This window comes from Chrysochloris asiatica, unplaced genomic scaffold (genome assembly GCF_000296735.1).
Source record: "Chrysochloris asiatica unplaced genomic scaffold, ChrAsi1.0 scaffold00021, whole genome shotgun sequence".
NCBI classification, from domain to species: domain Eukaryota; kingdom Metazoa; phylum Chordata; class Mammalia; order Afrosoricida; family Chrysochloridae; genus Chrysochloris; species Chrysochloris asiatica.
This window is the reverse complement of record NW_006408539.1, coordinates 1714657-1742242: the sequence shown is the minus strand read 5'-3', so window position 1 is coordinate 1742242 and position 27586 is coordinate 1714657. Positions and strand designations below refer to the sequence as shown.

At 49.3% G+C, this 27586-nt stretch overlaps 2 protein-coding genes across 2 annotated transcripts; both read left to right on the top strand.

The window, feature by feature from the left end:
* The first annotated feature begins 6810 nt into the window (after nucleotides 1-6810).
* CXXC1 (CXXC finger protein 1) lies at nucleotides 6811-12147 on the top strand. The gene is made up of 15 exons (XM_006837490.1): nucleotides 6811-6852; nucleotides 7841-7959; nucleotides 8057-8157; nucleotides 8428-8663; nucleotides 8754-8930; nucleotides 9318-9344; nucleotides 9425-9667; nucleotides 9803-9910; nucleotides 10025-10209; nucleotides 10489-10696; nucleotides 10774-10884; nucleotides 11008-11057; nucleotides 11193-11289; nucleotides 11766-11918; nucleotides 12001-12147. The coding sequence occupies exons 1-15, from the start codon at nucleotides 6850-6852 to the stop codon at nucleotides 12145-12147; spliced, it is 1965 nt and encodes a 654-aa protein (XP_006837553.1). The 5' UTR covers nucleotides 6811-6849.
* A 2969-nt stretch (nucleotides 12148-15116) lies between these two features.
* MBD1 (methyl-CpG binding domain protein 1) lies at nucleotides 15117-27378 on the top strand. Its single transcript, XM_006837489.1, is given in 14 exon segments — nucleotides 15117-15226; nucleotides 19828-19942; nucleotides 20038-20210; nucleotides 20296-20378; nucleotides 20629-20669; nucleotides 21011-21157; nucleotides 21245-21373; nucleotides 21748-21864; nucleotides 21949-22017; nucleotides 23022-23324; nucleotides 23827-23946; nucleotides 24043-24104; nucleotides 27223-27292; nucleotides 27295-27378. Coding segments are annotated over 14 exon segments (1623 nt in total).
* The last annotated feature ends 208 nt before the right edge of the window (nucleotides 27379-27586 follow it).

The following is a 27586-nucleotide window of genomic DNA, read 5'->3' as shown; positions in this document are numbered from 1 at the left end:
GTTGGGTTGAATAAGTATGGTGAAAGAATACAACCATGTCATACACCTTTCTTAATTTTAAACCATCCAGTGTTCTCATGTTCTGTTCAAACAACTGCCGCTTGGTCCATGTACAGATTCCTCATGAGCAGAATTAACTGTTCCGGAATATTCATACTTCGCAATATTGTCTATATCTTGTCATGATCCACACAATCGAAAGCCTTTGTGTAGTCAATAAAGCACAGGTAAACATATTTCTGATATTCTCTGCTTTCAGCCAAGATTCACTGGACATCAGCAATGATATCCCTCGTTCCATGGCCTCTTCTGAATCCAGCTTGAACCTCTGGAAGTTCTCTATCAATGTATGCTTGCAGCCATTTCTGTATTACCTTTAATAAAACTTGACTTGCATGGGATATCAAAGAGATTGTCCGATGATTTCCGCATTCCGTTTGGTCACCTCTCTTTGGAATGGGCACAAATATGGATCTCTTCCAACCAGTCGGCCAGATAGCTGTCTTCCAAATTTCTTGGCAGAGATGAGTGAGTGCCTCCTGTGCCGCCTTGTTTTCTTGAAATATTTCAATTTTTATTCCATCAATTCCTGGTGCCTTGTTCTTTGCCAGTTCCCTCAATGCACCCTGGATTTCTTCCTTCAGTATCATTGGCTCTTGATCATATGCTACCTCTAGAAACGGCTGAACATCAACCATTTCCTTTTGGTGCAGTGACTCTGTGTAGTCCTTCCATCTTCTCTTGATGCTTTATGCATCATTCAATAATTTGCCCAGAGAATCTTTCACTAACAAAAGTCAAGGCTTGAATTTTTTCTTCAGTTCCCCTAGTTTGAGAAATGATGAGCATGTTATCTTCCTTTTTGGTTTACTGACTCCAGATCTTTTCATATTTTGTTGTAATATTTGGCTTTATCTTCTCAAGCTGATCTTTGAAATTTTCTGTTCAGTTCTTGTACCTCCTGATTTCTTCCATTTACTTTAGCATCTCTACGCTGGAAAGCAACTTTTAGTGTCTCTTCTGACATCTATTTTGACTTTTTCCTTTTTTCTTGTTTTATTAATGACTTTTGGTTTCTTCATGTATGATGTTCTTCTTGTCATCCCACAACTCTTCTGGTCTTTGGTCTTTAGTATTTAATGTATCAAATCTGTTCTTCAGATGATCTCTAAATTCAGGTGGGATGTATTCAAGGTCATATTTTGGCTCTGAGGACTTGTTTTCATTTTCTTCAGTTTCAGTTTGAATTTGCATATGAGTAATTGATGGTTTGTTCCACAGTCTGCACCTAGCCTTGTTTTGACTGATGATATGAAACTTTTCCATCGTCTCTTTCCGCAGATGTTGTCTATTTGATTTCTATGTATTCCATCTGGCAAGGTCCATGTGTCATTAACGGTAGAAGAAGATAAAGAATACATTGTTGAAACCAATTTTATAAGGAGATGCCCATGAGAAAAAGGGAAGAACACTTTGGAAGTTGTCACCAGCAAATCTAACTCAAAGAGAGAATGTTGCAACCTATAATGAAAATGAAGTCTTATTTTCGAGCTCCTTGGCCAGTCCTTGATGGCCAGGGACATCCTTCCACTGAAAAACCATGCTTGGGAAGCCCCATCAATCTTCTCAATATCATATCTGTTGACAACATCTCTTCCAGAGGCTGTCTTCCATCCATTTATTTTCAGTTACCAATCCATTCTGTCATGCCTTTAGTGACAAACTTGCTACTGGTTTCAATATTTTGGCTCGTTGCTTGTTCAATTGCTTTGTGGGTTGCCCTCAGTTCTGCCATTTGGTTTGTCTGTCTTCCAGAAACATTCTCACTTACATTTAGTGAGTTGTTAGGTCCCCAGTAAACCCCATATCCAGCTTGTGCACCACTCTTCCATTATTTCTGTAGCTGCCATGAATGTGAAAAGGTGGAATGTATTTTCCTCCAGTGCCAAAGTTCTGTCTGCCTCATCCCCTGGAGTTCATGACAGACTTTTCCACCCAGATCAACCAGCAACATCCTGTTTGAGAATCTACAGTCTCTCTTAGAGTTTTTGATCAAAACGTTCAGTAATGGTAGCTGGGAATCCTCCAGTTCTTTTGGTCTCATGGTAAAGGAAACAATTGTTCATGAAAGCAATTAGCCGCACATTCCATTTCCTCCTTCTATTCAGGCAGAGATCAAGTGTCTTACCCTGGGTGGCCATTTATCTACCTGTAAGACCCCAGGCATATGCAATAAGTTAGAACAGAAGCACTAAGCACATACTAAGCTAATCAACTGGAATATTTTATGAAAACATGACCCTAAACCTCCAAATCAAAAAATGAAATCCCATGAAGTGTTTGGCAGTAAATAATCAGTGTCAGCAGTTTCTCTTGTTTGTGTTTTGTTTTGTTTTTGTAAAAATATCTGTCATACTAATCTCCAAACAGCTGCAGTAGTCCAAACAGCCTGGCACTAGTACACATAGATCAATGGAACACAACTGAGAACCCACAAGTAAATTCTTCCACTAAAGTCAGTTGAGTTTGGACAAAGGGACAAAATACATTAAATGGGGAAGAGATAGTCTCTTCAACAAATGATGCTAACAAAACTGGAAATCCTTTGCAGAAGAATAAAACAAGACATATCTCACACCATATGCAAAAATGAAATCAACGTGGATTAAAAACCTAAATGTAAAACCTAGAACTATAAAGATCATCAATGAAAAAATAGGGACAAACTTAGGGGCTGTGATACATGGCACACATACACTGTCAAACATAACTGAAAACACAAACAGAAGACAAAATAGGTGATTGGAATCTCTTAAAAAGTTAGACACTTATGTGTATCAAAGGATTTCATCAAAAGAATGTAAAAGAGAACCCACAGACTGGGAAAAAATTTTTGACAATGACATGTCAGACAAAAGACTACTAATCTTTAAAATTTACAGCACATTTCAATGCTTCAACAAGAAAACAAATATTCTAATTTCAAAATGGGCAGAGGACATAGCAGACCCTTCAGCAAAGTGTTAATTCAGGTGACCAACAAACATATGAAGAAATGATCACTATCATTCGCCGTTGTTGTTGTTAAGTGCCACTGAGTCGTTTTCGGCTAAGTGACCTAATAGAGAGTTTTTGAAGAGCAGCTGGTGGGTTTGAACTGTGGACCGACCTTGTGGTTAGCAGTCAAACACCACACCAGGAGTCCCATTATGCAAATCAAAACAACAATGAAATCTTGTTGTTGTTGTTGATGTTGTTAGGTGCCATGGATTGGGCTCTGACCCATAGTCTGTATAGGATTTCTGAAGAGCAGCTGGCGGCTTCGAACTGCTGACCTTGTGGCATTAATAACAAAATTAAAAACAAAACAAAACAGAAAACAACAAAAGCTGTCAAGGGTGTGGAGAAACTGGGACCCTCCTACATTGCCAGTGGGTCTGTAAAATGGTGCAACCACTGTAGAAAACAGAATGACACTTTCTCAGAAAGTTGGAAATAGAAATATTGTATGACCCAGCAGTCCCTCTACTTGGTATATATGCTCCAGAAATAAGAACCATGACATGAATAGGTATATGCACACCATGTTTATTACAGTATTATTCACAATAGCAAAAAGATGGAGACAGTTTAAATTTCCATCAACAGAAGAATGGTTAAACAAATTTTAGTACATTCACACAATGAATACTATTCAATGTTGAAAAATAATAATGAATCTGTGAAATATTTCACAACATGGATGAACCTGGAGGACATTGTTGTTGTTGTTGTATGCCATGGAGTCAGTTCTGACTCATAGCTACCCTGTACAGGGTTTCCAAGGTTGTAAATCTTTATGGGAGCAGAAAGCCTCATCTTTCTCCCGCAGAACAGCTGTTAGTTTAGAACTGCTGACCTTGAGGTTTGCAGCCTGATTCATAACCACTACGCTACCAGAGGACATATGCTGAATGAAATTAGCCAATCACAGAAGGACAAATATTGTATGACACCAATGCTGTAGAAGGTTTTCTTGATAAAAATGGTTAACAGTGGTGGGTAGGAAGGGAAAATTATTCAGTTGGTAGAAGGTAGACATATGTGAACATGGGAAAGCAATATACAAGAGGGAGGTTGACAGAGGAAAATTAAGGTGTCAGAAGACACAAGGAGGAATTCTAAAGGTAAATATTGTTCATTGATGGAGGGACTGCAATCAGTGTAATGAAATTAAGTATATTATTTGTTGGATGTAAAACTGATGATCAGCTCTGTAGACTCAATTCACAAAAAAATATGTTTTTAAAAAATCTATCATACGTTTCCCAATTGAACTTGTCACTGGTGTGCAATGTATTAACATCAAATACATTAATTTAGTTGTGCAATCATTATCCTTAATTTGAAATTTCCATCATCATCAACAGAAACTCAGTGCTCTATAAACAATAATTTCTCCTCCCTCTTATCCTAATAAACGTTGGCGTCCATACATTTGCCTGTTATCTTTTTATATAAATGAGTTCATACAGTATTTGTCCTTTTGTGACTGACATATTTCCTCAACATAATGTCTTCAAGCTCCATCCGTGTTTTAGCATGTGTCAGGACATTATTTTTCTTTCTGGTTGAGTGCTATACTTTGTACATTTTGGTGAGCCATTCATTTGTTGATGAGCCAACAAAAAAGTGTTCACCTTTTGCCTATTGTGACTTGTGCCTCAAGTTCATATATGTGGCTGCTTTCAAGACACTTGGATATATCTCTAGAGCAGTAGCAATGCCGGGTCATATGGTAGTTCATTTTTTTTACGAATGGTGGTGGTGGTGGTTGTGGTTGTGTGTCGTGGAGTCAGTTCCAACCTATAGCGACCCCATAGAGGGTTTCCGAGGCTGTAAATTGTTACAGGAGCAGAAAGCCTCATCTTTCTCCCGCGGAACAGCTGGTAGTTTCAAATTGGTGACCTTGAGTTTAACAGCTCAACTCTTAACCACCACGCTATCAGAGATCCTTTATTAATAGTGTACACAATTTAAATGAAACTTTTTTTTTTTTTTTTTAAATTAAGAAAACCTCTGCAGGTGAGACTATTGAAAGACTCCAGTAAAACCAACAGAGAATCAAAGTGAATATCAACACTCTGGCAGCTGAGGTTTGAGGTGAAGTCTGTGATTTCAAAATCTACTTCTAGCTTAGCCACTTTTTAGCAGACTCCTGGTGTGGCGCTGTGGGTTGATGCACCAGACTGCAAAGCCGGCGCTTTGCAAGGTCGGCGGTTCAAGCTCACCAGCTGTTCCTTGGGAACTCTATACAGGGTCGCTATGGGTCGGAATCGACTCGACGGCACTTGACAACAAACAGCTTCGAAAACTCTGTACAGGGTCGCTAGGAGTCGGAACCGACTCCACCGCACAATAACTACCACCACCTCAGTCATCATCGTTGAGGGTCTAGATCCATCGTTGCTTGTGGCTTATCCTGAAGGTGAAAAAAACCGAAAGGCAACCTGTGCAGTCCAGTTGGTTCTGACTCATAAAGACACGAGAGGACAGTGTAGAACGGTCCTAGAGGTTTTCTACGACTGTAAGTCTTTACCGAAGCAGACAGCTACATCTTTCTGCCATGGAGTGCCATGGAGTGCCTGGTGGGTTTTAGCCCATGATGACCTGTAGATTTGCAGCCGAGCGCTTTATCCACTGTACTACCAGGACGAGATCGGAGTTGGACCGCGACTGGTAAAGTTTGTCAAGTTCACAGGGCGGGATGCCTTGGGCTTGAGACCTGGTTCGGTGTGGGAAAGGGACAGGACTCGCGAGCTCTACCCTTTTGTAAAGCAGACAAAGTTCAGCAAACGAAAATCTCCCAGCAAAGCACTGGTTTATTATAGCATAGAACGTCCCAGGAAGAGTGGGGAGGGGTCCACCTCGCGAGCGAGGACAGACGCCTTAGCATCTGGGCTTTGAGAACTAAGCCGTGTTTCTCTTCCTGGTTTCAGATGCCCTCCCCCTAGGGGCGGGACTGATGCCGCCCTTCACTTCACAAGCCACAAGGCACGTCTGTCTCTTTGTGTTGTTGCCAGTTCCTCCTTATTCTTGCCCACGGATTGGTTGTTGGCCTTAACTGCCCAATTCCGACCCTGCCCCCTTTCTCTCACTCTGCGCCTGTCAAGTTTGAAGTAGAGAGAGGAATAGAGTGACGTGAAGTCGGCGACATAACAGGAAGTACTAACTTCCTTCATACAGCCTGTCTGTCCCCTATGAGTATGTGTGTAAAGGAAAAGTGATTGAGTGGAAGAATGATAGTCTTGATCCAGATAATGTTTCCACAGCAGCCGATTTATCTCAGAAGTACGAGTAGCTTTTGTACGGAATCAACTGTCAAGATGGCGGCGCCTTTGCAGCAGCCACAACTAGGACGCTACCATGTTGCTCGTGAACGTCAGAACTCGGCCTCCTTACGGAATCAGACTTCAAGATGACAGCGTCTTCGTGGAAGTCTCGCAATAGGTGCGGCCATATTTACTAGCTAACTTCGATATCCAATGGCCGGTGTACGGACTCGATCACAAGGTGGCAGCTCCTAAGGAAAAGCTCCGATATAGGCGCTGCCATGTTTCATGAGAACGTATGAACTTGGTAACTGTACGGACTGTAGTCAAGATGGCGACCCTTAAGAACGCAGCCTGGCTCAAGTTTTAGGCAGCAAGTTGTTTGTCGCGGAGCCGCCACACGGAGCCTGCGCAATAGGGTACGGTGCCCGATTGGCGCGATCAGAAGCGGAAGTAGTTATAGGCGCCTTTGCAACGGCCGGGGACGCCGCGGAGTGGTCTGTGCGGGTTTTGCGAGGGGGTGCGCCGGTAGCAAGATATGGTGAGTACGGGTCCGGGGAGGATCTTGGCGCCAGAGGTCGGTGGGCTTGGTAAATGGTGGAGTCCGACAGCAGACGCGTGGTGTCTGTGGTGAGCCACACGGGAGTCTATGAGTAGAATGATGAGGGTCTGTGGTGAACCTCAGCAGGGTTCTTCGGGCAGAACGGTGGGGGTGTGTGGTGAGCCTGGTGAGAGTTCTGTGATGAGTCAGATGTGGGTCCATAATGACAGGTTCGCGGGGTCCCTGATGGGCAGTTCGGTGGAGAACCGTGCTGAGGGGCTTGTGGTGCGCCGTGTTGGTGAAGAGGGGTCTGCCGAGCTGTGTGATGAGGGTCTCTGGGGTAAATAACGGGAAGCGTGTGGGGAACTGTGATGGAGTCTGTGGGAACGTCTGACACCGTGAGTGCCGAGAGGGAGTGAGGATGGCTCAGCTCGTCTCCGGCTCCGGGCGTGGGATCCGAGGGGCCGGCCCCGGGAGCGGTGCGTGCTGCTGGGTGAAGTAGAGGGTCAGTGAGAAAGACGAAGACCCCCCGATGGAAATGGGGTGACACGGTGACAAGAATGGGCTCAGAGCCGCAGGCCTTCATTCGGTGGTCCAACTCCACGACACCTAACGGGAGGGTGTTTGTGCCGAGTCCATTTAGGGGCCGCGGCTTTAGAGGCAGGAGTGGGCCGCCATGGGGCGTCTTAAGGACCCTGACAAGGAGCTCTGGTAGCGTAGTGGTTCCGAGTAGGGCTGCTAACGTCAGGGTCAGCAGTTCGAAACTACCAGTGGTTCCGCAGGAGAAAGATGAGGCTTTCTGCTCCTGTCAAGATTGACAGCCTCGGAAACCCTGTACAGGGTCCTTATGAGTCGGGAACCACCCACCCACCCACCCAGGGACGGTGATGGAGAGATTCGGGGGGCACCATCCTAGCAGAGCAAGGAGTATCAGCACGCAAGATGGTGCTGTAACGTGGGGAATATGCCATGTTGGGGGGTCCCACAGGAGGGTGATGGTTCAGACCCAGAGCCACCAGATGCTGGGGAGGACAGCAAGTCGGAGAATGGGGAGAATGCGCCCATTTACTGCATCTGCCGCAAGCCGGACATCAACTGCTTCATGATGTGAGCCGGGTCCAGGCGGGTGGGCTTGCTACCCGGCAGGGTTGGGTGCAGCTGCTGGGACTGGACCCTCACATCCCCATACCCACCCCATGTGCAGCGGCTGTGACAACTGTAATGAGTGGTTCCATGGAGACTGCATCCGGATCACAGAGAAGATGGCCAAGGCCATTCGGGAGTGGTACTGTCGGCAGTGCCGAGGTGAGGCCGCTGGGGTGGACAGGGCAGCCAGACGGCACATAGAGGGCCCAGGAGGGGACCAAGACGGGGGATGATAGGGATGTGTCTGTGGGCATAGTGCTTATTGGCTTGGTGGTAGCTAGAACTGGGTTCCATTGTGTGCAGTGAGAAAGGGTCCAAGAAAGGAGCCCTAGAGCAATGGGATGGAGCAGGTGGGGGAGAGGGGTTAGGAAGCGTAGAAAGGACAATCCAAACCCCCCACCCCACCCCCAATATCGAACCACCCTGCAGAGAAAGACCCTAAGCTGGAGATCCGCTACCGACACAAGAAGTCACGGGAGCGGGATGGCAGCGAACGGGACAGCAGTGAGCCCCGGGATGAAGGTGGAGGGCGCAAGAGGCCTACCCCTGATCTGGACCTGCAGCGTCGGGTGGGGTCTGGGACAGGTGTCACCGCCATACTTGCTCGGGGTTCTGCATCGCCCCACAAAGCCTCTCCACAGCCCTTGGTGCCCACACCCAGCCAGGTGAGTGGCTTTGGTGGTCAGGATGGGTGAGGTGGCTCCTTCCTGCATCCTGCCTGGCTTCCTGATTTCTGTTCCTGGCACCTCCTCCAGCATCACCAGCAGCAGCAGCAGATCAAACGGTCAGCCCGCATGTGCGGCGAGTGTGAGGCATGCCGGCGCACTGAGGACTGTGGCCACTGTGACTTCTGCCGAGACATGAAGAAGTTCGGGGGCCCCAACAAGATCCGGCAGAAATGTCGGTTACGCCAGTGCCAGCTTCGTGCCCGGGTGAGCATGGACAGAGCTGGGCAGGGTCAGGTGGATGGAGAACGTTGTGTCTAGGAGAGGTTAGTTCAGTTGAGGTACCGGTGGGCTGGGTTGTATCCAGGCAGATGGGAAGGACCCTGACATATCCAGAAATGTGAGGCATGACCAGAGAGATATGCTGGGCTGGCAGGAGGTCCCCCCTAGCTCCAAGTATGTTTGAGAGGGCAGGGTGACACCAGGTGTTTCCAGTGGTCAGGCAGGTGGGGCAAAGCTAAGCATCTTCTGGTGGGTAGGATGGGGCCAGGTGTATCTGGGAAGGCAAGGCAGAGTTAGGTGGGGACCAGGGAAGGGGCTAGGGCAGGCCAACCCCCATCCACCTGCGGCTGACCTGGGCCTTCTCCTGCGCAGGAATCGTACAAGTACTTCCCTTCCTCGGTGAGTCCAGCCCCCCAGGGTGGTGTGGGGCATGGGGGTAGGGGTGGGGCAGGCCCAGTCCTGAGATTCTGCCCCCGCAGCTCTCGCCGGTGACGTCCTCAGAGTCCCTGCCAAGGCCCCGTCGGCCATTGCCCACCCAACAGCAGACACAGCCATCTCAGAAGCTGGGGCGCATCCGTGAGGACGAGGGGGCTATGGTGTCATCAGTTAAGGAGCCACCTGAGGCTACAGTCACACCTGAGCCACTCTCTGATGAGGACCTAGCACTGGACCCTGACCTGTACCAGGACTTCTGTGCGGGGGCCTTTGATGACCATGGCCTGGTGAGCAGGCGGGAGTGTCTGATGGTGGAAGGGTGACGGTTACAGAGCAGCGTGGAGGAGGTGGCGGATCTGGAAAGGAGTATGTGGAGCTCATCCTGAGTGGGTTGGATGGGTCAGTGCATGTCCTACCTGCAGCCCTGGATGAGTGACACGGAGGAGTCTTCATTCCTGGATCCTGCGCTGAGGAAGAGGGCAGTGAAAGTAAAGCACGTGAAGCGCCGAGAGAAGAAGTCTGAGAAGAAGGTGAGGGGGAGGGTAGTCTGGAGTGTGGGAACAGAGGAGGCAGAAGTCAGAGAGGGTGGAATGGTGGGGCCTGGGCCTGCTTTTAGCTGCACTCTGACCTACCTGGCCCTACAGAAGGAGGAGCGATACAAACGGCATCGTCAAAAGCAGAAGCACAAAGACAAATGGAAACACCCGGAGCGGACTGATGTCAAGGACCCTGCAACACTGCCGCAGTGCCTGGGGCCAGGCTGTGTGCGCCCCGCCCAGCCCAGCTCCAAGTATTGCTCAGAGGACTGCGGCATGAAGCTGGCAGCCAAGTGAGTCATTTCAGGGGGTCAGGGAGTGCAGGGATGGGCATGATCAGTCATTTCTATGTCTACCAGTCAATACTCTGTCCACAATTCAGTCAACTAAACACTCACTCAGCCATCAATGGCTCATCCATGCTTCATCCCTTTACTCCTTCATCTACTGTTGAGTCTCCCGTTATCTTTGCACCATTCAGTCACTCATGTTTTGGCGTCTTTTAATCACCGATATGCATCTTGTTACTTGCCACCTTCCTTGCTTGTGCCCCACTCACTGCTTCCCTGCAGCCGCATCTACGAGATCCTCCCCCAGCGCATCCAGCAGTGGCAGCAGAGCCCCTGCATTGCTGAGGAGCATGGCAAGAAGCTGCTGGAACGCATACGTCGTGAGCAGCAGAGTGCTCGCACCCGCCTTCAGGAGATGGAGCGCCGATTCCACGAGTTGGAAGCCATCATTCTGCGTGCCAAGCAGCAGGCTGTGCGTGAGGACGAGGAGGTGAGCAAGTAAGGGTGCAGCAGGGTGGCCCAGCATCTGGTCCTGCCCGGTCTCATTGCTTCTTCCCTCCCATGCAGAGCAATGAGGGTGACAGTGACGACACAGACCTGCAGATCTTCTGCGTCTCCTGTGGGCACCCCATCAACCCACGTGTTGCCTTGCGCCACATGGAGCGCTGCTATGCTAAGGTTGGGGTGTCAGTCTGAGGGGCGGATGGTATGGGAACATCAGGGGGCCTGAGGGGACAGGTGTGTCATCTGAGAGGGCATGCAGCCACATCCAGTATCTTCCTTTTGTGCTCCTCTCTCCAGTATGAGAGCCAGACGTCCTTTGGGTCCATGTACCCCACACGCATCGAGGGGTGAGTGTAGGCGCCATGTGGAGCTAGAGGAAGGGAACAAATGTTTTGGTCGGTAGTAGAATGTGGGTGGCGTTGGTAAGATTAGCTGGGAATAGCCCCACTCCCTCACCATTCTCTCTGCTCCTAATTTCCCAGGGCCACTCGGCTCTTCTGTGATGTCTACAATCCTCAGAGCAAAACATACTGTAAACGACTCCAGGTGCTATGTCCAGAGCACTCACGGGATCCCAAAGTAAGATTTCCTCTCAGCTTGCCCAGGCTGCCCTTTTCCCCTGCCACACAGTCATCCTTTCCTGTTTGACCTCTCTCCCTCTCCTTCCTTTTTCTTGTCTGCCTGCCTTTCCCTCCTCCTGTTCAATCCTTCAGGTCTCTCCTGTTTTCTGTCTCAGTGCCTCCTGTTTCTAACCTTCCTCCCTATCTTCTCCCAGTTTTCCTGTTACTCCACCCTCCCCCCCACACATACACATTCACCTTCTTGCTTGACTGCTCATTTTCTCCTGCCTGAACAGCACCCCTTGTGATCGTCTTACATTCTTTGTTTTCTCTGCTTCTTCACCCTTCCATCTCTCCCTTTTTCCCTGCCTCTCCACTCTTCCCTATTTCCTGCCTGATCTCATTTTTTCCTTCCTCTCTCTTTGACCATCCCTCTTTCCTGACGGCCTCCTTGCCTCTCCACCGTCCATGCATCCTCACCCTTTCTCCCTGCAGGTGCCAGCCGATGAGGTATGTGGGTGCCCCCTTGTACGAGATGTGTTTGAGCTCACAGGTGACTTCTGTCGTCTACCCAAGCGCCAGTGCAATCGTCACTACTGCTGGGAGAAGTTGCGGCGTGCTGAAGTGGACTTGGAGCGTGTGCGTGTGGTAGGTTTTTGCTGGATGTGACCCAGGGCAGGCTGGCTGGGCTTCAGGAACCCCTTCTCACCGTCCCATCTGTTCCTGGCAGTGGTACAAACTAGACGAGCTGTTTGAGCAGGAGCGCAATGTCCGGGCAGCCATGACAAACCGGGCAGGGTTACTGGCCCTGATGCTGCACCAAACGATCCAGCATGACCCACTCACGACTGATCTGCGATCCAGTGCTGACCGCTGAGCCGCACCTGTCCAGGACCTCTCACAGCCCTGCATTCCAGGCAGGGGTACCACCCTGAGTCATCAATGTGTGTGTTCCTCCAGTCAGCTGTTTCTCTGAGGGACCCCATTTCTTCCTGTGGCCATCCACCATTTGACCACCCATCAGAGGGGTCTCAGAATGTCCCCGCGTCCCTGTCTGTCTCTCCAGCCTCTGTGCCTGGATTGGACCATAGAGTAAGTTGTCACTCCCGCCCCTTGGTTTTGTTAATAAAATTTGGAAAAAACAAAGAAGACAATTCCGGATGGCCTCCCACCTTCTCTCTTTGGCAGTATCTGTGCCCGCACCTATGGGAATATGGCCTTGACACAGCTGTATTTAGGAGGAGCTGCAGTTGGCACCCACCTGTGCTCTGCAGGCCTCCCTTGAGATCTGAAGATGTGACTTGACAAGGGAGAGGCCAAGGTTCTCAGCTGACCCTGTAATAGGGTTCCCAAGAAGCAGAAAACCTTTCTCACGACAAGTGGCTAGTGGGTTCGAACTGCTGGCCTTGTGGTTCTCAGTCTGGTGCTCACATTGTTGTTGTCAGGTGCCATCGAGTTGGAACCGACTCATAGTGACCCCATGCACAGCAGAATGAAACAATGTCCCATTCTGGGCCAACCTCACTATTGCTGCCACACTTGACGCCATCAATGATGATCCATCTCGTTGGGGGTCTTCCTCTTTTTCTCTGACCCTCCATCTTACCCAGCACGACATCCTTCTCCAGCGACTGTTCCCTCCTGACTGAGTATTAATATATAATCCAAACCAGAGGTGTATTCAGTATTCAAGCCCCCTCTTTCTCTTGGAGACTATATACAGCAGGAACCCCCACTCCAACACCCCCCCGCCTCTGGAATCTCATCACTGCCTCCTCCAGTTGTAAGGTGTAGTGAACCCCTAGCAGGGTCTTTGGGGAGTGGACATGCCCCCGCCCAGTCATACTGCCATGCTCACTGTTTACCTGCATCGTGGCACCGCCCCCAGCCCCAGTTCCCACGGAAGGAAGGAGGTGGGGCCTCTGGTTCCCACGATGGTAGGAGTGGGACACAAAGACCATTGGGCAGGTGGACGGAGGAGCAGTGGAGAGCACAGGTGAGACTCAAGCGAGAGGTGATAGTGGAGGGCGCCTGCGCAGCCCCTAACAACCTTCCGGCGCACACCTGCAGACGAAATAAGAGAAACCTAGGCGAGAGGGTCTACGGTCCTACGGAGGGAGAATTTCCTGCCGCTAGAGGAGGGGAGTGCGCAGGCGCATCCTGTATTTGCCTTCCCTGCCCGGGCCTTCAGGAAGGGATGAAGCACGCAGGCGTAACCCCGGTTCTCCGCTCCCCCCTCAGTTTGGAACCAGACAGCGGATAGCGCCTGTGATTTCCCCATTGGGATAGTGAGCAGCGTTTGGATACCAGCACGCAGGCGCAGTAGGTTCGCAACTTGCGCGCGCAGTTTTTGGGACTAGCAGCACGCAGACGCGGGAACTTCCCCACTAAGGGCACGCGCTGTCAGGGCATGAGTACGCAGGCGTCTTTTCAGGGGCGGTGCCCAAGAAGCAGGCAGCGGATTTCCGCTTCCGGAAGCAACGAACGGCTGCGGCGGCGACAGCTACCGCTTCAGAGGAGGCTGCGGAGGAGGAAGAGTAGGACGAAGCAGAAGGTGCAACCGGGCCCTACGCTATGGGCTCGCGGGTTTAGAGCGGCGGAAGCTACCGACCCGTCGCTGAGCTGGTGAGACAGCCGTAGGAGTGGAAATAGGGAGCACCCAGGCGTTGGATGGAGAGAAATTGGGTCTCAGAAGGCTGACGGGAGGAATGAAGGGCCCTCAGACGGATGAGAGGAAGGAATGGCGGCGTCGGGATGCTGAAAGGGAAGAGGGGGGTTATTGAGAAGCAGGACGGAAGGAATGGAGCGTGGAACTCTTTAACAGGAGTGTCAGGATCATGGGCGAGGACGGAGAGGAACGGGGTTTCAGAACGCTGAAGTGGAGGAATGAGGGGCCTTTAGGCCGATGACGGAGAGAAATGGAGGCGTTGGCATGCTTGAAAGGGAAGCGGGGGCTGCTCCTAGAGAGGATGAGGAGGACTAGGGGGTCAGACGCTGACAGGGTCTCTAGATGAGAAGAGACAGGAATGTGGGAGGAGTTCCCGAATGCTGGGGAGAGAAAGAGGGTGAGCTGGAGAGGAGAGGAGTCCGGTGATTTTTCTGGCTGAGATTAGGTGAGAAAAGTAATGGGGCGGTGGGGGGCACTCTGGGGCTGAGGATTGGGAGACTTCCATGCTGAGAGAGGATATGAAGGAGTCACGCTAAAAGTCGTAACAAATACTGAGGTTGCCGAATTAGAGGACGTCAGGTAAAGGGGAGGAGGAACGGTAGAGTTAAAACAACGAAGAGCAGAAATGGAGGACTGTTGGTGGGCAGCGGAGAAGTATGGGTGGTCAGCAAACTGAAGTGAAGTGCTATGGGATCTTTATCAGTATGAGAGGAATGGGGGTACCCTTGGCTGAAGATGGGCATGATGAGTGAAACCTTAGGTGAAATACCTTGAGTATCTTCTAGGTCAAGGCAGGGAAGAATGAAGAGTAAGTGAGGGAAAAGATTGAAAAGTTCTTTGGTTGGCAGTAGGGAATAATGATGGGCACTTAGGTTAGGAGTAGGAAGAAACAGAAGATCACAACACAAAGAGGAATGGGGGTCCTTGAGTCAAGGGTGGGGGGCAGTGGAAGCTACGAGATCAAGATTGGGACAGAGAGAGAACTCCTAGACCCTGGGCAGGAAAGAGCAAGGCAGGAGCAGGGTTTATTTTCTCTCTGTGGATGGAATGGTTGCCTGTGGCAGGTCCTGAACAAGCACTAGTGAATTCCGGCGTTGTGTGTGGCCTGGGGCCCAGTGTCTCAGTTACCCATTTCCCCCACCTTACCTGGCAGGCTGCTGTCCCTTCTTGTGGCCCCGATGGCTGAGAACTGGCTGGACTGCCCAGCCCTGGGCCCTGGCTGGAAGCGCCGAGAGGTCTTTCGCAAGTCAGGTGCTACCTGTGGACGCTCAGACACTTATTACCAGAGGTACTGGGTGGGTTGTGAACAGCGTCAAGGATGGGACTGAACTTTGTTAGTAGTGGGGTGGAATCAGAGGGGTGGTGTAAGTGAGGTTAGAATTAAATACAAACATGTATACGCACAGGTTTAAAAGTTGATAAACATGATCGTATACAGTGTCTTAGGGTGAATTCATGACATAGATAATAAAGTTTTTACACTTTTTGAGTCTTTTTGCAAGTCGCAAGTTTCCTAAAGAAATATAAGATTACAAATGTAATTTATCTATATTGATATAATTTTATGTAAACATATATTTGTCTTTGTACATAGGTGTATTTAATTGTACACTGATTCATGTTTATATGAAGGCGAGTCAAAAATTATCCACACTCTGGCTGTAGGATTTATTTTAATCAACTTTTAGAAATGACAAAAACATCATTTTGCAATACAATCTCCTTGCTTTTCAGTACACTTTTTCAGTCTGTATACAAGCTTTCCTGTTCTCTTAAAAATGTTTCAGGCTGAGCTCTGAGCCATGAATGCACCACTGTCGTACTTCTTCATCAGAGGTGCATCTTCCTCCAAGGGCTATTTTTAGGGCACCGAACAGGTGAAAGTCTGATGGAGTAAGGATAGGAGTATAGGGAGGATGATTTAACACCTCAAAAGGAAGTTTTTGTAGAGTGTCAACAGTGTGAACAGAGGTTTGTGGACATGCATTGTCAAGCAAGATCACAACACCTTTGGATAGCAGTCCTCTGTGTGTAATCCAAAATTTAGGCGTCAGCTCTTAAGTGAACATCTCACTGTAATGAGCACTGTTGATTGCTGAACCTTTCTCCTGATAGTTTTCCAGTACTGGTCCTTGAGAATCCCAGAAAACTGTGAGCCTCAATTTTCCAGCTGATAGTTGACTTGAACTTTTTATTGGATGGCAATTAAGGCTATTTACATTCCATTCTCTGAATTTACTCTCAGGAAACTGACCAAGAAAAGGTTCAAAAGTCAACCATCAGCTGGAAAATTGATGCTTACAGTTTTCTGGTCTTCTCAAGGGCCAGTATTAGAACACTATCAGGAAAAACGTTCAACAATCAACAGTGCATGTTTCAGTGAGACGCTTGCTGAAGAGCTAAAACCTAAACTTTGGATTAAATGCAGAGAACTGCTATCCAAGGGTATTGTGACCATGCATGACAATGCATGTCCGTGCACCTCTGTCCACACTGTTGACACTCTGCAAAAACTTCGTTCTGAGGTGTTAAGTCTCCTCTCTGTAGTCCTGATCTTGCTCCATTGAACTTTCACCTGTCTGATGCCCTGAAAACAGCCCTTTGAAGATGAAGATTCACTTCTTATGAAGTGAAGACAGTGGTGCATTCATGGCTTGCAGCTCAGCCTAAAACATTTTTTAAGAAGGGAATATGAAAGCTTGTTGACAGATGGACAAAGTGTACTAAAAAGAAAGGTGATTGTTACAAAGTGATGTATTTGGCATTTCTAAAAGTTAATTAAAATAAATCCTACAGCCAGAATGTGGATAATTTTTGACTCACCGGTGGTGCTCAGCTGAAAACTGAAAAGACCAGTGATTCAAACCTACCAGTTGCACCATGGGAGGAAAGCCTGACACTTTGGTCCTGTAAAGATTACTTCCCAGGAAACCCTTTGAGGCATTTCTTCTTTGTCTTGTAGGGTTGCTGAGTGAATGGCACATAACAACAACAACAACATACATATGGTTAAGCCCTTGATTACTAGCCAAAAGGTTGATGGTTTGAACCTGCCCAGAGGTGCCTCAGAAGAATCAGCCTGATTATCTGTTACCAAAAAATCACAGCCTTGAAAACTGTATGGAATACATAATGGGATTGCCATGAGTTGAAATTGACTTTGACAGCAATTAACAACACAAAAATTAACTTTCAAAAATAATAATAATAAGCATAAATGAGATTGTTAGAAACTATGAAAGTGTTGCATCAAGTTCTAAGTTCACCAAGAAAGACCTGACTCACCACAGGCAATGGTTGGAATAATGCTTTTCTCCCATAGAGAAGACACAGATAGTGATCATTTCTACATGTGGGCATTGTTCTCCCATGGCTAGTGGTCACTCTACAACCAACACAGAGTTGGTAATCTGTACATATCCCTCTTCCATGCTGCAGACAAAGGATTTAATCCCCTCCCCAGTTGTTGTTTGTTGCCATTGAGTTGGCGCTGACTCCTGGCGGCCCCATATGCAAGAGAAGGAAACGTTGCCTGCTTTTGGATCATCTTTACTATTGTCATCTGCCACTGTGATTTTGAGTCCATTCCAACCCAGGAGCCTCATGTAACAAACACTGTATCAGATAGTATTCTGGTGTGACCCATAGGGTTTTCACTGGCTAATGACATTTTCAGAAGTAGATCTCCAGGCTTTTTTTCTTAACCTAGTCTGTCTGAGCCTAGAAGCTCAGCTGAAACCTGACCACCAGCGTCAGTTTGTGACATCCCTGGTATCTGAAATACTAGTGGCATAGCTACCAGTATCACAGCAACATGCAAGGTACCATAGTGTCACAAACTGCCAGATGGGGGGTGGCCCTCCATTTCAGGCACTAAAATGGCTTGAGGGTTGGCCAGGTGCCACCTGATACACATACTTAAGCAATATGAAGATGGTTGGTTGTGTGTCCAGAAAAGAAAGGACTTCCCCAGGTAATGACAGAAAAGAAAAAACTGGAGCCGAGGGAGGTTTAGTACCTAGCCTTCATCATCAGAGTATATTCCAGGACCACGGCTCTGATCAGAGTGTCCAGGTGAGATAGACTCTTCCTAACAGAAAGGCCTCAGATTTTACTCTAATGGGTAAAACATGTGAGCAGGTAAGAGTCTGTGGATGCTAATGTTGTTGTTTAGTGCCTTCGAGTCGGTTCCAACCCGTAGCAACCCTGTATACGGTTTCCGTGGAGCAACTGATGAACTTGAACCACCGACCTTGTAGTTCAGACGACTTTGCAGTCTGATGCATTAACCCACAACACTGCCCCAGGATTCCGTGGATGCTATTAGAAGATGTGACATTCCTGGTCCAGGAATTCGAGATCGTTCACTATTCACAGCTGTAGCAGTACACAGAATATCGTTTTTGTGCTAGCTCTCCTCATGCCACAGGTGACATGAAGAGAGTTAAATGTACAGGCACTGGGTTTTGTGATCAGGAAACCCTGAGAGTGAGGAATCAAATCTTTTATAATATTAGTTGTGACTGTGCCTTCCCTTTCTTTGCTCTTGAAGGAGGTCCTAACTGACATTCCGAAGGTATACAGATATGCTTGAAATGATACAAAAAAGTATTGTGTTGCTAGCATGTTTATGTGTTATTTAGCATTTATGCAGCTATTTATGTCACCCCATGATGTGTTATGCATTGTAAATACAAGTAGTACCTGACTTAACGATGGGGTTCTGTTCCAACAACTGTGCTACAAGTTGGTTCTGACAAGTTGAATCCTTTTTTTTATTATTAATTATTATCAAGTATTATTGTCAGTGTCTTTATCATTTGAATCTGTCTTTGGGGTGTGGAAACGTTGAATTTTACAGGTATATTTTAATATATAGATACATTTAAAAACATACAAGTTAAAAATTTACTCTGCTATGAAGAAGAGTTGGATGACATTGACCTGTTGTCTGGTGAAGTAATAACTGCACTTGTGGAAGGTTCTGTATCATCTGGATTATCTCTGCGAATAGTGGTGGCATTTCTAGTCAGAAAATTAGTGAGAGTTGTCTGTATGGTCCTTCTCTTTTTCTCTTTAGTACACCTCACTGCTTCCCAAATCTGCCTATCAACTTCAGCAAAGCAATCAGTGTTTAAGTCCATGTTCCCAAGCAACTGAAGCCCAACTTAGTTTAGAAAAAAATTCTAGCTAATTCTTTTCACTGTAAAATGTTTTTGATGTCTTCCCTTCATCTTATTTTCTTTCTTTTTTCTATAGTATTTCTTTTCTCTTCAAAATCCATTGAGTTCTGATCTGTCAATGCCCCTTTTTTTTTGTAATTTATGAACTGTTTTCCACATTGGTGATACTAAATTCTAAATTCAGTGTTCTTGCCATATGGACAGTTTTCCCACTAATCTCTTCTATCTAGTATCCTGATCAAATGCTTGGAGCATGTTCACATAACTTAGCAATTTTTTTCCATATCCTTTGCGTGCATTTTCCCTAACTTCCTCCCAGGAATATGCAGTGTTCCATACACTAAACATCTGCAAATTCCATGCTGCACCATTGTAATTAGTACATATTACTCACAATAAAGTGTATAGAAAAACAAAAGGATGATTGTAAGTGCAATTCATTGTGTGAGTCGGGGGTTACCTATGTATTCATAGCCACTTAAACTGCTTGTTAGTGTTTGTATCCATGCTCTTTATCTATATTTGAATCTCATGTTCATACTCTTCAGAGTTGTTTCAAGCTGGACCTGGGTGGGGTTCACAGGTCCTAGGTTGCCTCCTGTATTTCATCAGCCCTGCAGGTCTGTTTATCAGCCCTGTGGGAGGGTTGTGTGGGCGGAGTGGCAGTGGGTCACTTTGGGTGCCAACCCTTCCTGGTCCACCACAGCCCCACAGGAGACCGGATCCGAAGCAAAGTTGAGCTGACCCGATACCTGGGCCCCGCGTGTGACCTCACCCTCTTTAACTTCAAGCAAGGTGTCCTATGCTATCCAAACCCCAAGGTACTTCCATGATGTGGAGTGGCCACTTGGGTGGTTGTGACAGCCACCTCCCCACCCACTGAGCTACATTTCTCTGCTCTCATTTCCATCTCTAGACGCACGCTTTGGCTGGCCCTGGCAGAAAGCGGAAGAAGCCTGCAAGGCCTGTCAAAACTCAGCACTGTCAGGTTGAACCATGTAGGGAGGAGGTTCAGAATGAGACCCCAGGCGATGAGACCAAGGCTGACACTGACACTGACACAGCCCCAGCGTCTTTCCTTGCATCTGGGTGAGTGTTGGCCTGGGATGAGCCAAGCACTAGGGTATGTGGTTGGGGCACACTGAGAGCCCCATACCCATCTTTCCTATCCCAGGTGCTGCGAGAACTGTGGAATCAACTTCTCAGTAGATGTTACCAGGAGGCAGCGACTCAAGACATTATGCAAGGACTGCCGAGGCGAGCAGCCCCCAGAGCGTGGGCTCTGGGGAACCGAAGCTGGGGTAGACCCAGTGTTAGGCGAGGGTGGAGGCTGAGTGGTGGCTCTCAGGACAGGGGTTGCTGGCGTGTTTAGAGGTTGAATGTTGAAGTCTCAGCCTGGGGTAGAGTTGAATGTGGGAGTCGAGTGGAGGCAGAGGAATGGGTCTGGCGAGGTCAGGTATTTGATGGCTCCTTTTCTACTTCTCTTCCTTCCTCTTTCTCCCCCCAGCGCAGAGAATTGCCTTCAACCGAGAGCAGAGAATGTTTAAAGTAAGCATGATAAGCCTTCTCACAAGCCCGTGGTGGGACCAAGATGTGGGTCCGAAGGAATGGTGATGGCTCCCCAGTGTGTTGGTCATTTTCTAGGAAAGTAGCTGTGTGTGGGTCAGCAGACAGAACAATGCAAGTAATGGGCTGTCAGCAGGCTCCATGTTGGCCTCAGTGATGGAGGCTAGTCAGTTAGGATCAGAGTCAGTGATGAGGCTATTGGGGGATGAACAGGCATGCTGTTAGAGGCAGAAGTGGGGTCAGCAGACATGGGGGAGGGGACAGTGCTCCAGCGACAACCTGCCTGGATCCATGCCCTCGCACTCCATCCCCTTTCCTGGCAGCGTGTGGGCTGCGGGGAGTGCACGGCCTGCCAGGTGACTGAGGACTGTGGGGCCTGCTCCACCTGCATCCTGCAGCTGCCCCATGATGTGGCCTCCGGGCTGTTGTGCAAGTGTGAGCGGAGACGCTGCCTTCGGATTGTGGAAAGGGTGAGTTGAGCGTAGTCAGCTGGGGTGGGTCTGAGGCTGACCCTCATGCCCCTGCCCCATCTGTCATGCCTGTGGCCCAACCCACAGAGCCGAGGGTGTGGAGTGTGCCGAGGCTGTCAGACCCGAGAAGACTGTGGCCGCTGCCGAGTCTGCCTCCGCCCACCCCGCCCAGGCCTCCAACGTCAGTGGAAGTGTGTCCAGCGACGCTGCCTGCGGGTGAGTTTGGCCCATGGGGCTGGATGTGGGCCTGGGCATGGGACAGAGCTTAGTTTCTATTAAAGCTACTGCTGCTACTGCTGCTGCTTCCTCTATCTGGCCTGGCCCACCTCATGTCTCCCTTTTCTTCCCCCACCCCACATTCACCTCCCTGGGCCTACCTACCTATCCCTTTCTGCTAGCACCTGGCCCACCGCCTTCGGCGTCATCATCAACGATGTCAACGACGTGCCCCCCTGGCTGTGGCCCCCACTGCTGTGAGTGTCCTGCTCTACACTCTGCCCACTGCCCTCTGCATGCTTTCTGCGCTCCCAGGACTTTTGTATCTGTCTGGTGCTGTCAAGCTGAAGCCACTCTCTTCAATTCTCTTCTAGGGCAAACTTGGCCGCCGCCGAGGAGGCTGCGATTCCAAAATGGCATCCAGGCGGCGCCCCCAAGTCCAGCAGTTGCCTCCAACACCCCTTTTGCAGTCTCCAGAGCCCACAGAGCTGGTGAGGCCCTCAGGGTTAGGGGAAAGGCTCACCCTTAGTCACACTCAGTACAGACCCTGACTCCTGCCCCATTTGCCTCTGCAGCACCCCAGAGCCCTGGCCCCCTCGCCACCTGCTGAGTTCATCTATTACTGTGTAGACGAGGACGAGCTAGTGAGTGGCCCCCCCCCAACCTGGACACGATAAGCCTAGACTCTTCCAGGGGACTTGGGTAGCCCCAGAGAAGTCTAATTGGGGCCCAGCAAGGCACAGCGACACAGGCTTGTGTGGAGTGAGCAGAGCGCGAGCGGCTCTAGTAGAGGCTCGGCAGACACAGGGCAGATGAGCCGACACTGGGCTGATGCAGGACTCGCAGACCCAGTGATGGCACTGATGGGAGCAGCATGCGCCGCGACTCGGGGTCATGGAGAACGAGCAGTGATGGGAACGCAGAGGGACAGCAGAATCCTCCTGGACATCTTCCTAGGAGGTAGTGGGCGACTGGCAGACAGAGCGATGGGCACTCGTGTTGGCAGAGTAGCCACGGCACCAATGATATCGAGGGCTGGCAACACAGTCCTGGTGGCTGTGTTGGACTCATAGATGCTGCACTGTGACTGGTGGGGAGTCAGGAGGCTGAGGCTGGGATCTGACTGCTTCCTCCTGTGGGTAACGAAGGAACAACAGGAACAGCACTGTGACTGGATGCTGAGCGTGTCCTCTCCTCTGCACAATGACAGCCCCACTGCTTTCTCCAGCAGCCTTACACCAACCGGCGGCAGAACCGGAAATGCGGGTCCTGTGCAGCCTGCCTACGGCGGACAGACTGTGGCCGCTGTGATTTCTGCTGCGACAAGCCCAAATTTGGAGGCAGCAACCAGAAGCGCCAGAAGTGCCGTTGGCGCCAGTGCCTGCAGTTTGCTATGGTGGGTGGAGCAGGAGCTGGTGGGCTTGCCTTGTAGGTGTGTGGACCAAGCCAGATGGTTCCTGCATCTTCAGTGGGGTAGGCAGGTGTGGGGCAAATGGGGTCGAGGGGGCACTGGTAGCACTAAACATATGACTAGCAGGCTCACTCTTGAGGGGCTTGGATATCAGCTGACGCTGTGCTGGAATGAACGGGGATTCAGCTGGCACCCTGAGCCGGGCAGGGTGGGCGTGACCAGAATCTTTCTTTGTAGAAGCGGCTCCTGCCCAGTGTGTGGGCAGACTCTGAAGGTGGAGCAGAGCTGCCCTCACCCTACCATCGTCACAGGAAGCCTGTTTCAACCCGCCGGTCCCATCTGGGGCCCACTCTGAAGTCTCCCTTGGCCATGCCCATAGTCCGATCAGGCCATGCTCAGGCTTTGATGAAACAGGAGACAGGCAGTGGCTTTGTGTTGCCCCCACCTGGCACTGACCTTGTGTTCCTACGTGAGGGCGCAAGCAGTCCTGTACCTGTACCTGTGCCTGGCCCCACCTTTTCCACAGAAGCTCCGTTACAGGTGAGCTTCCCCCCACCCTGCCTTCTCTTCCCCTTCTCCCTACCTAGCCTCTTTCCAACAAGCTGGGGCCAAGTCCAACAGTCCTCCCAAGTGTGAGAGGCCAGTACCCTGCCTGAGTTGTGGCCTCACCATAGGTGAAGCAAGAGAAGGTAGATGCCCAGGAGGATTGGACACCGGGCACAGCCGTCCTGATTTCTCCTGTATTGTTGCCTGGCTGCCCCAGCAAGGTGAGGGTCCAGCTGGTATTCTGTTGATGTTGTGTACAGTGGGGAGCTGTGGTGGTGGTTTGTGTCTGATGGACACCCTACCATCCTCGTAAAGTAGCCTTGCCCACTTGGCTGCCTACTAAGATAAATGGAGGTCTTTGAAGGATGGTGACGAGAGTGATTTGTGGGCAGAGATGTGTATGTTTCACTGTGATGGAGGGGCCCTGGGCTGAGGGAGGCGTTTTTTCCAAGCTAGTCTTGCGTCTCTAATGTTGCCTGTTTCTCACTTCTACCAGGCAGTAGACCCAGTCCTGCACCTTGTGAAGCAGGAGCCACCGGACCCCGAGGAGAACAGGGATGACACCCCTTCCGACTCAGCCCCTGAGGAGGAGGCAGGAGGGGCTGGCACACCTGTGGTCAGTGCTGTGCAGTACCCAACCCTGCCCCACCTTGCCTTGGCCCTGCCTTAGCTTCACTGACCACATTGACCCATGATGTTCATTCTTCTCCAGATCACAGAGATTTTCAGCCTGGGTGGAACCCGCTTCCGGGACACAGCAGTCTGGTTACCAAGGTGTGCTCCTCACAGTGAGGGGTGGGGCTGGGGTGGGTTCCGGCCAGACCTGGGTCCTGAGTTTTGGAAGTATAGCAGTAATTTGCCATGGCGCAGTGGGCGGTAAGGGTCCCACATCCACAGGCTGATTGGGAGCGCTGAGGTGGGATATCCAAGACCTGAGATTTCTCCTGGGCCTCCAGGCCAACACTTTCCTTTGGTGCCCTGTGATGAGACATGAGAGCAAAGGAAAGGAAAGATAAGGCTTGACCCCCATCCCTAAGAACATTCCATAGGGGTTAGACTTAGATATAATAATTCTTATTTGGAGAATCATTATTTGGGGTGCTGAAGGCATTTGAAGTCTTTCCAAGAGATGACCAGGTAGGATGTCCCCTGAGGATGGGGGAGTGTGTGTCACAGGACAGGTGGTGGGCCCAGAGGTGAGCTGGGCAGGAGAGTTGCATCCAAGCTGGCCAGCGTGCAGCTCTCTGACCCCGGGCTAGTCCTGCCCCCATTGGTGCATCTTCTGGAGGAAGGGACTGGTCTGAGAGTGTTTTTCTTGAGCCTTTTCTGGGTCCTTAAAGCTTATTAACCATTCAGCAGCTGCACAGAATTGTGCTCCTAAGCCTGGCATTAGATGTGTGTAAGGACTGAGGTGGTGGGGAGAGAACCAGGGACATGGTACCTCCAGTAGAATATTTATGGTTCCCAAAAAAGAGCCCCAGAAACAGGCAGAAGAAACCATTGGTCTAAACACTTGGGTTCCTTTGTTCCTATAAACTAGATTCTTCAGGCCGGAATCCCCTGTGCACAGCAGTGAAGACAGTGAACCCTGGTAGGTGTAGCATGCAGGAAACAAAGGATTCCTGTTCACAGGGAGCTTGTAATCTAGTTTGGGATACAATTTCCCTTTTCATGAAGCCATTACCTCTCAACAAAGAAAGGAGGTGATGATGTGCTGTGCTGTCTATAAGATGGACAGTTAATAGGGAGAGTGAGTATTGAAGGGAATGTGGATGGAGGAGACAGCAGAGCAGAAGTGGAGTCTCGCTCCATGTTGCATACAGGAAACCTCATTCAACACCCAGACTGGTTTCCTCCTCCAGGTCCAAGTACCTTAAGAAAAATCTGGGCCTAGAAAGGAGTAGACTAAAGGATTCAGGATTCAAAATGACTATTATAGACTGGCTTTATGAGAAGACCTATCGACTAAGGGACCGGACCACAGTTTGGTTACCTGGACGGATGTGGTTGGAGGTAATGGTACACTGTGGAGGCGGTTCCGACTCATGGAAAGCCTGGGTAATGCGTTTCCAAGGTTTCAATCTTTACAGGAGCAGGCAGGTGGTTTCAGACTGCTGACCTTGAAGTTGATAGCCCAACTTGGAACCCACTACACTCTCGGAGCTCTTTAGGAGTCAAGAAATGTTTGAAAATGCACTGCCATCGAGTCAGTTCTGACTCGGAGTGAGAGCTGTAGAACAGAGTATAACTGCTCCCCAGGTTTCAGTCTAGACAGACAGACTGCCTCATCTTTCTCCTAGGGATCACAGGTGGGTCTGAACCACTGATCCTTTGGTTAGCAGCCCCATGCTTACCTACTGTGCCACCAGACCATAGGGTCAGCTTTCTTCAGTGCTGTGAACTTGTGGAGGCAGTTAGTGGGAAAGAGAGTAGAAAGGTGTGCACCTATTTTGAGCTAGGGCTCTGAGTCTGATCTGAAGTGTAGGTGTTAGGGATGGAGGAGAGGGATAGAAATAAAGCCTCCACAAAACAATCCTGACACATCATCCTTGTCAGTAATTTAAAATGGCTTCTATTAGACTGGGCAGTGTATTAAATACTTCCTTGGACAACAGTTGAAACTGTAACGTGAGTAAGACAGGAATTGCTGTTTGATGAGTTTCTCCTGTGGACCCAATTTATTTCATCTTCAAAACTATCTCTTTAGTAAGACATTGATTTTGCCCATTTTATGGATGAGAAAATGGGAACTACAAAAGAGAAAATACGTGTCCAGGTCGAGGCTAGAATTAAACCCAGGCTGTAAAGACCTTGTTCTTTAAGCTGCTAAACAACATTGTAATTCTGTACACAGTCATGTGTAACAGCAGTGTTACAGGGACTCAAGTTGTCAGTGGCCTTGAAAACCTGAAGTGGATTAATCTGCAATAAGCATTGCATGCCTGCCTCTAGCACAGTTGTAGAAATTGGTAAGACAGTATGTGGATGTGGTCACCTTGTCGGAGCACCTGCAGGCCGTTCCCTAGTCATCCAGAGACTAGGTCCTTCCCACGCTGTGGTGCTGCACAAGATTCTTCAAGCCCACAAGGGCATCCCTCGTGCTGGCTGTCCCCCATTTTGCTTGTCACTCTCACTTCCCTCCTTAGTCACATTTGTCTTCAGAGCTGAAACTGCCAGCCTGGATCCTCTTTCCCCACAACTTGACCACTCTGCCCCTAACTACCTTTGTGCTTGGTTTTTGTTTGCAGCCTATCTGTTTACTAGAAGGCTTGATTTCCTGCTTCGAGTCCTGCCCAAGGGCCAGTCTTGGCTCTGCCTTGCCTCACTCTCTCAAGCTCTTCATTCCTAAAATGCCAGAAAGATGAGACCTGTAATTTGTAGTGAGTGCTGCCTCAGATCCTGTACCCTAGGCACCTTCCTGCCTTACCCTAGCTTCAGCTCTGCAGTGTTAGATGACTCAGGTGTGGATCAGCCATTTTCCTATTTGAGTTCACGCGATACAGTCCTCGCCCCTGCCCTCTGCCCTTTTTCTCTGCCTTGCCTTCCCTAGTTCATCCCAAGCTTAGACTCTGGATAATTTAACATTGCTTTGCTCACCCAAGGATCTGACCACCCAACACTGGTATTCAGGTAATTTTGACAGTGATGTTCTAAGTACAATGTGTTTGATTATTCTGACTCATGAATGTGAGTCTTGTTCCCATGTATATCAGTCAAGGTACAATCAATCAGAACAGCAGAACTCCATATATACACATACATATGTGTGTGTGTGTATGTACGTATGTATGTATATTTGAAGGGATCTGACCATGTGCAATAGGGGAACTGGTTGAACAGTCTCTGTAAGGCTGTTGTCTTTGCGTCTAATGCTGGAGCTTGAAGTCTGCAGGGCAGGCAGTCGGGAAGGGAAGATGGCTGTAAAGTGTGGGCAAGCGAGGACATACTGGAGCCCACGGGCAGGAGCTGGAGCCCACGGGCAGGAGCTGGAGCCCACGAGGATAGCCTGGAACCCATATCTGTCGTCCACCACGTCCAGCTTCGATGATGTGGGTGTTCTGCAGAAGCAGCTGGTGCCCTTCATCACAGACTTAACTGTATACTCGGCCCAGGAATTAGAGAATGAGAAGGAAAGTCCAGGGAAAGTGGAGCAGCTGCAGGCCTGGCTCCAGGCCTGGCTGCTGCCCCAGGCCACCAAGTTGAGCCAGCAGATAAAAGCACCTGTGTGAACCCCAGCAGCACCTGGTGTCCTGTAC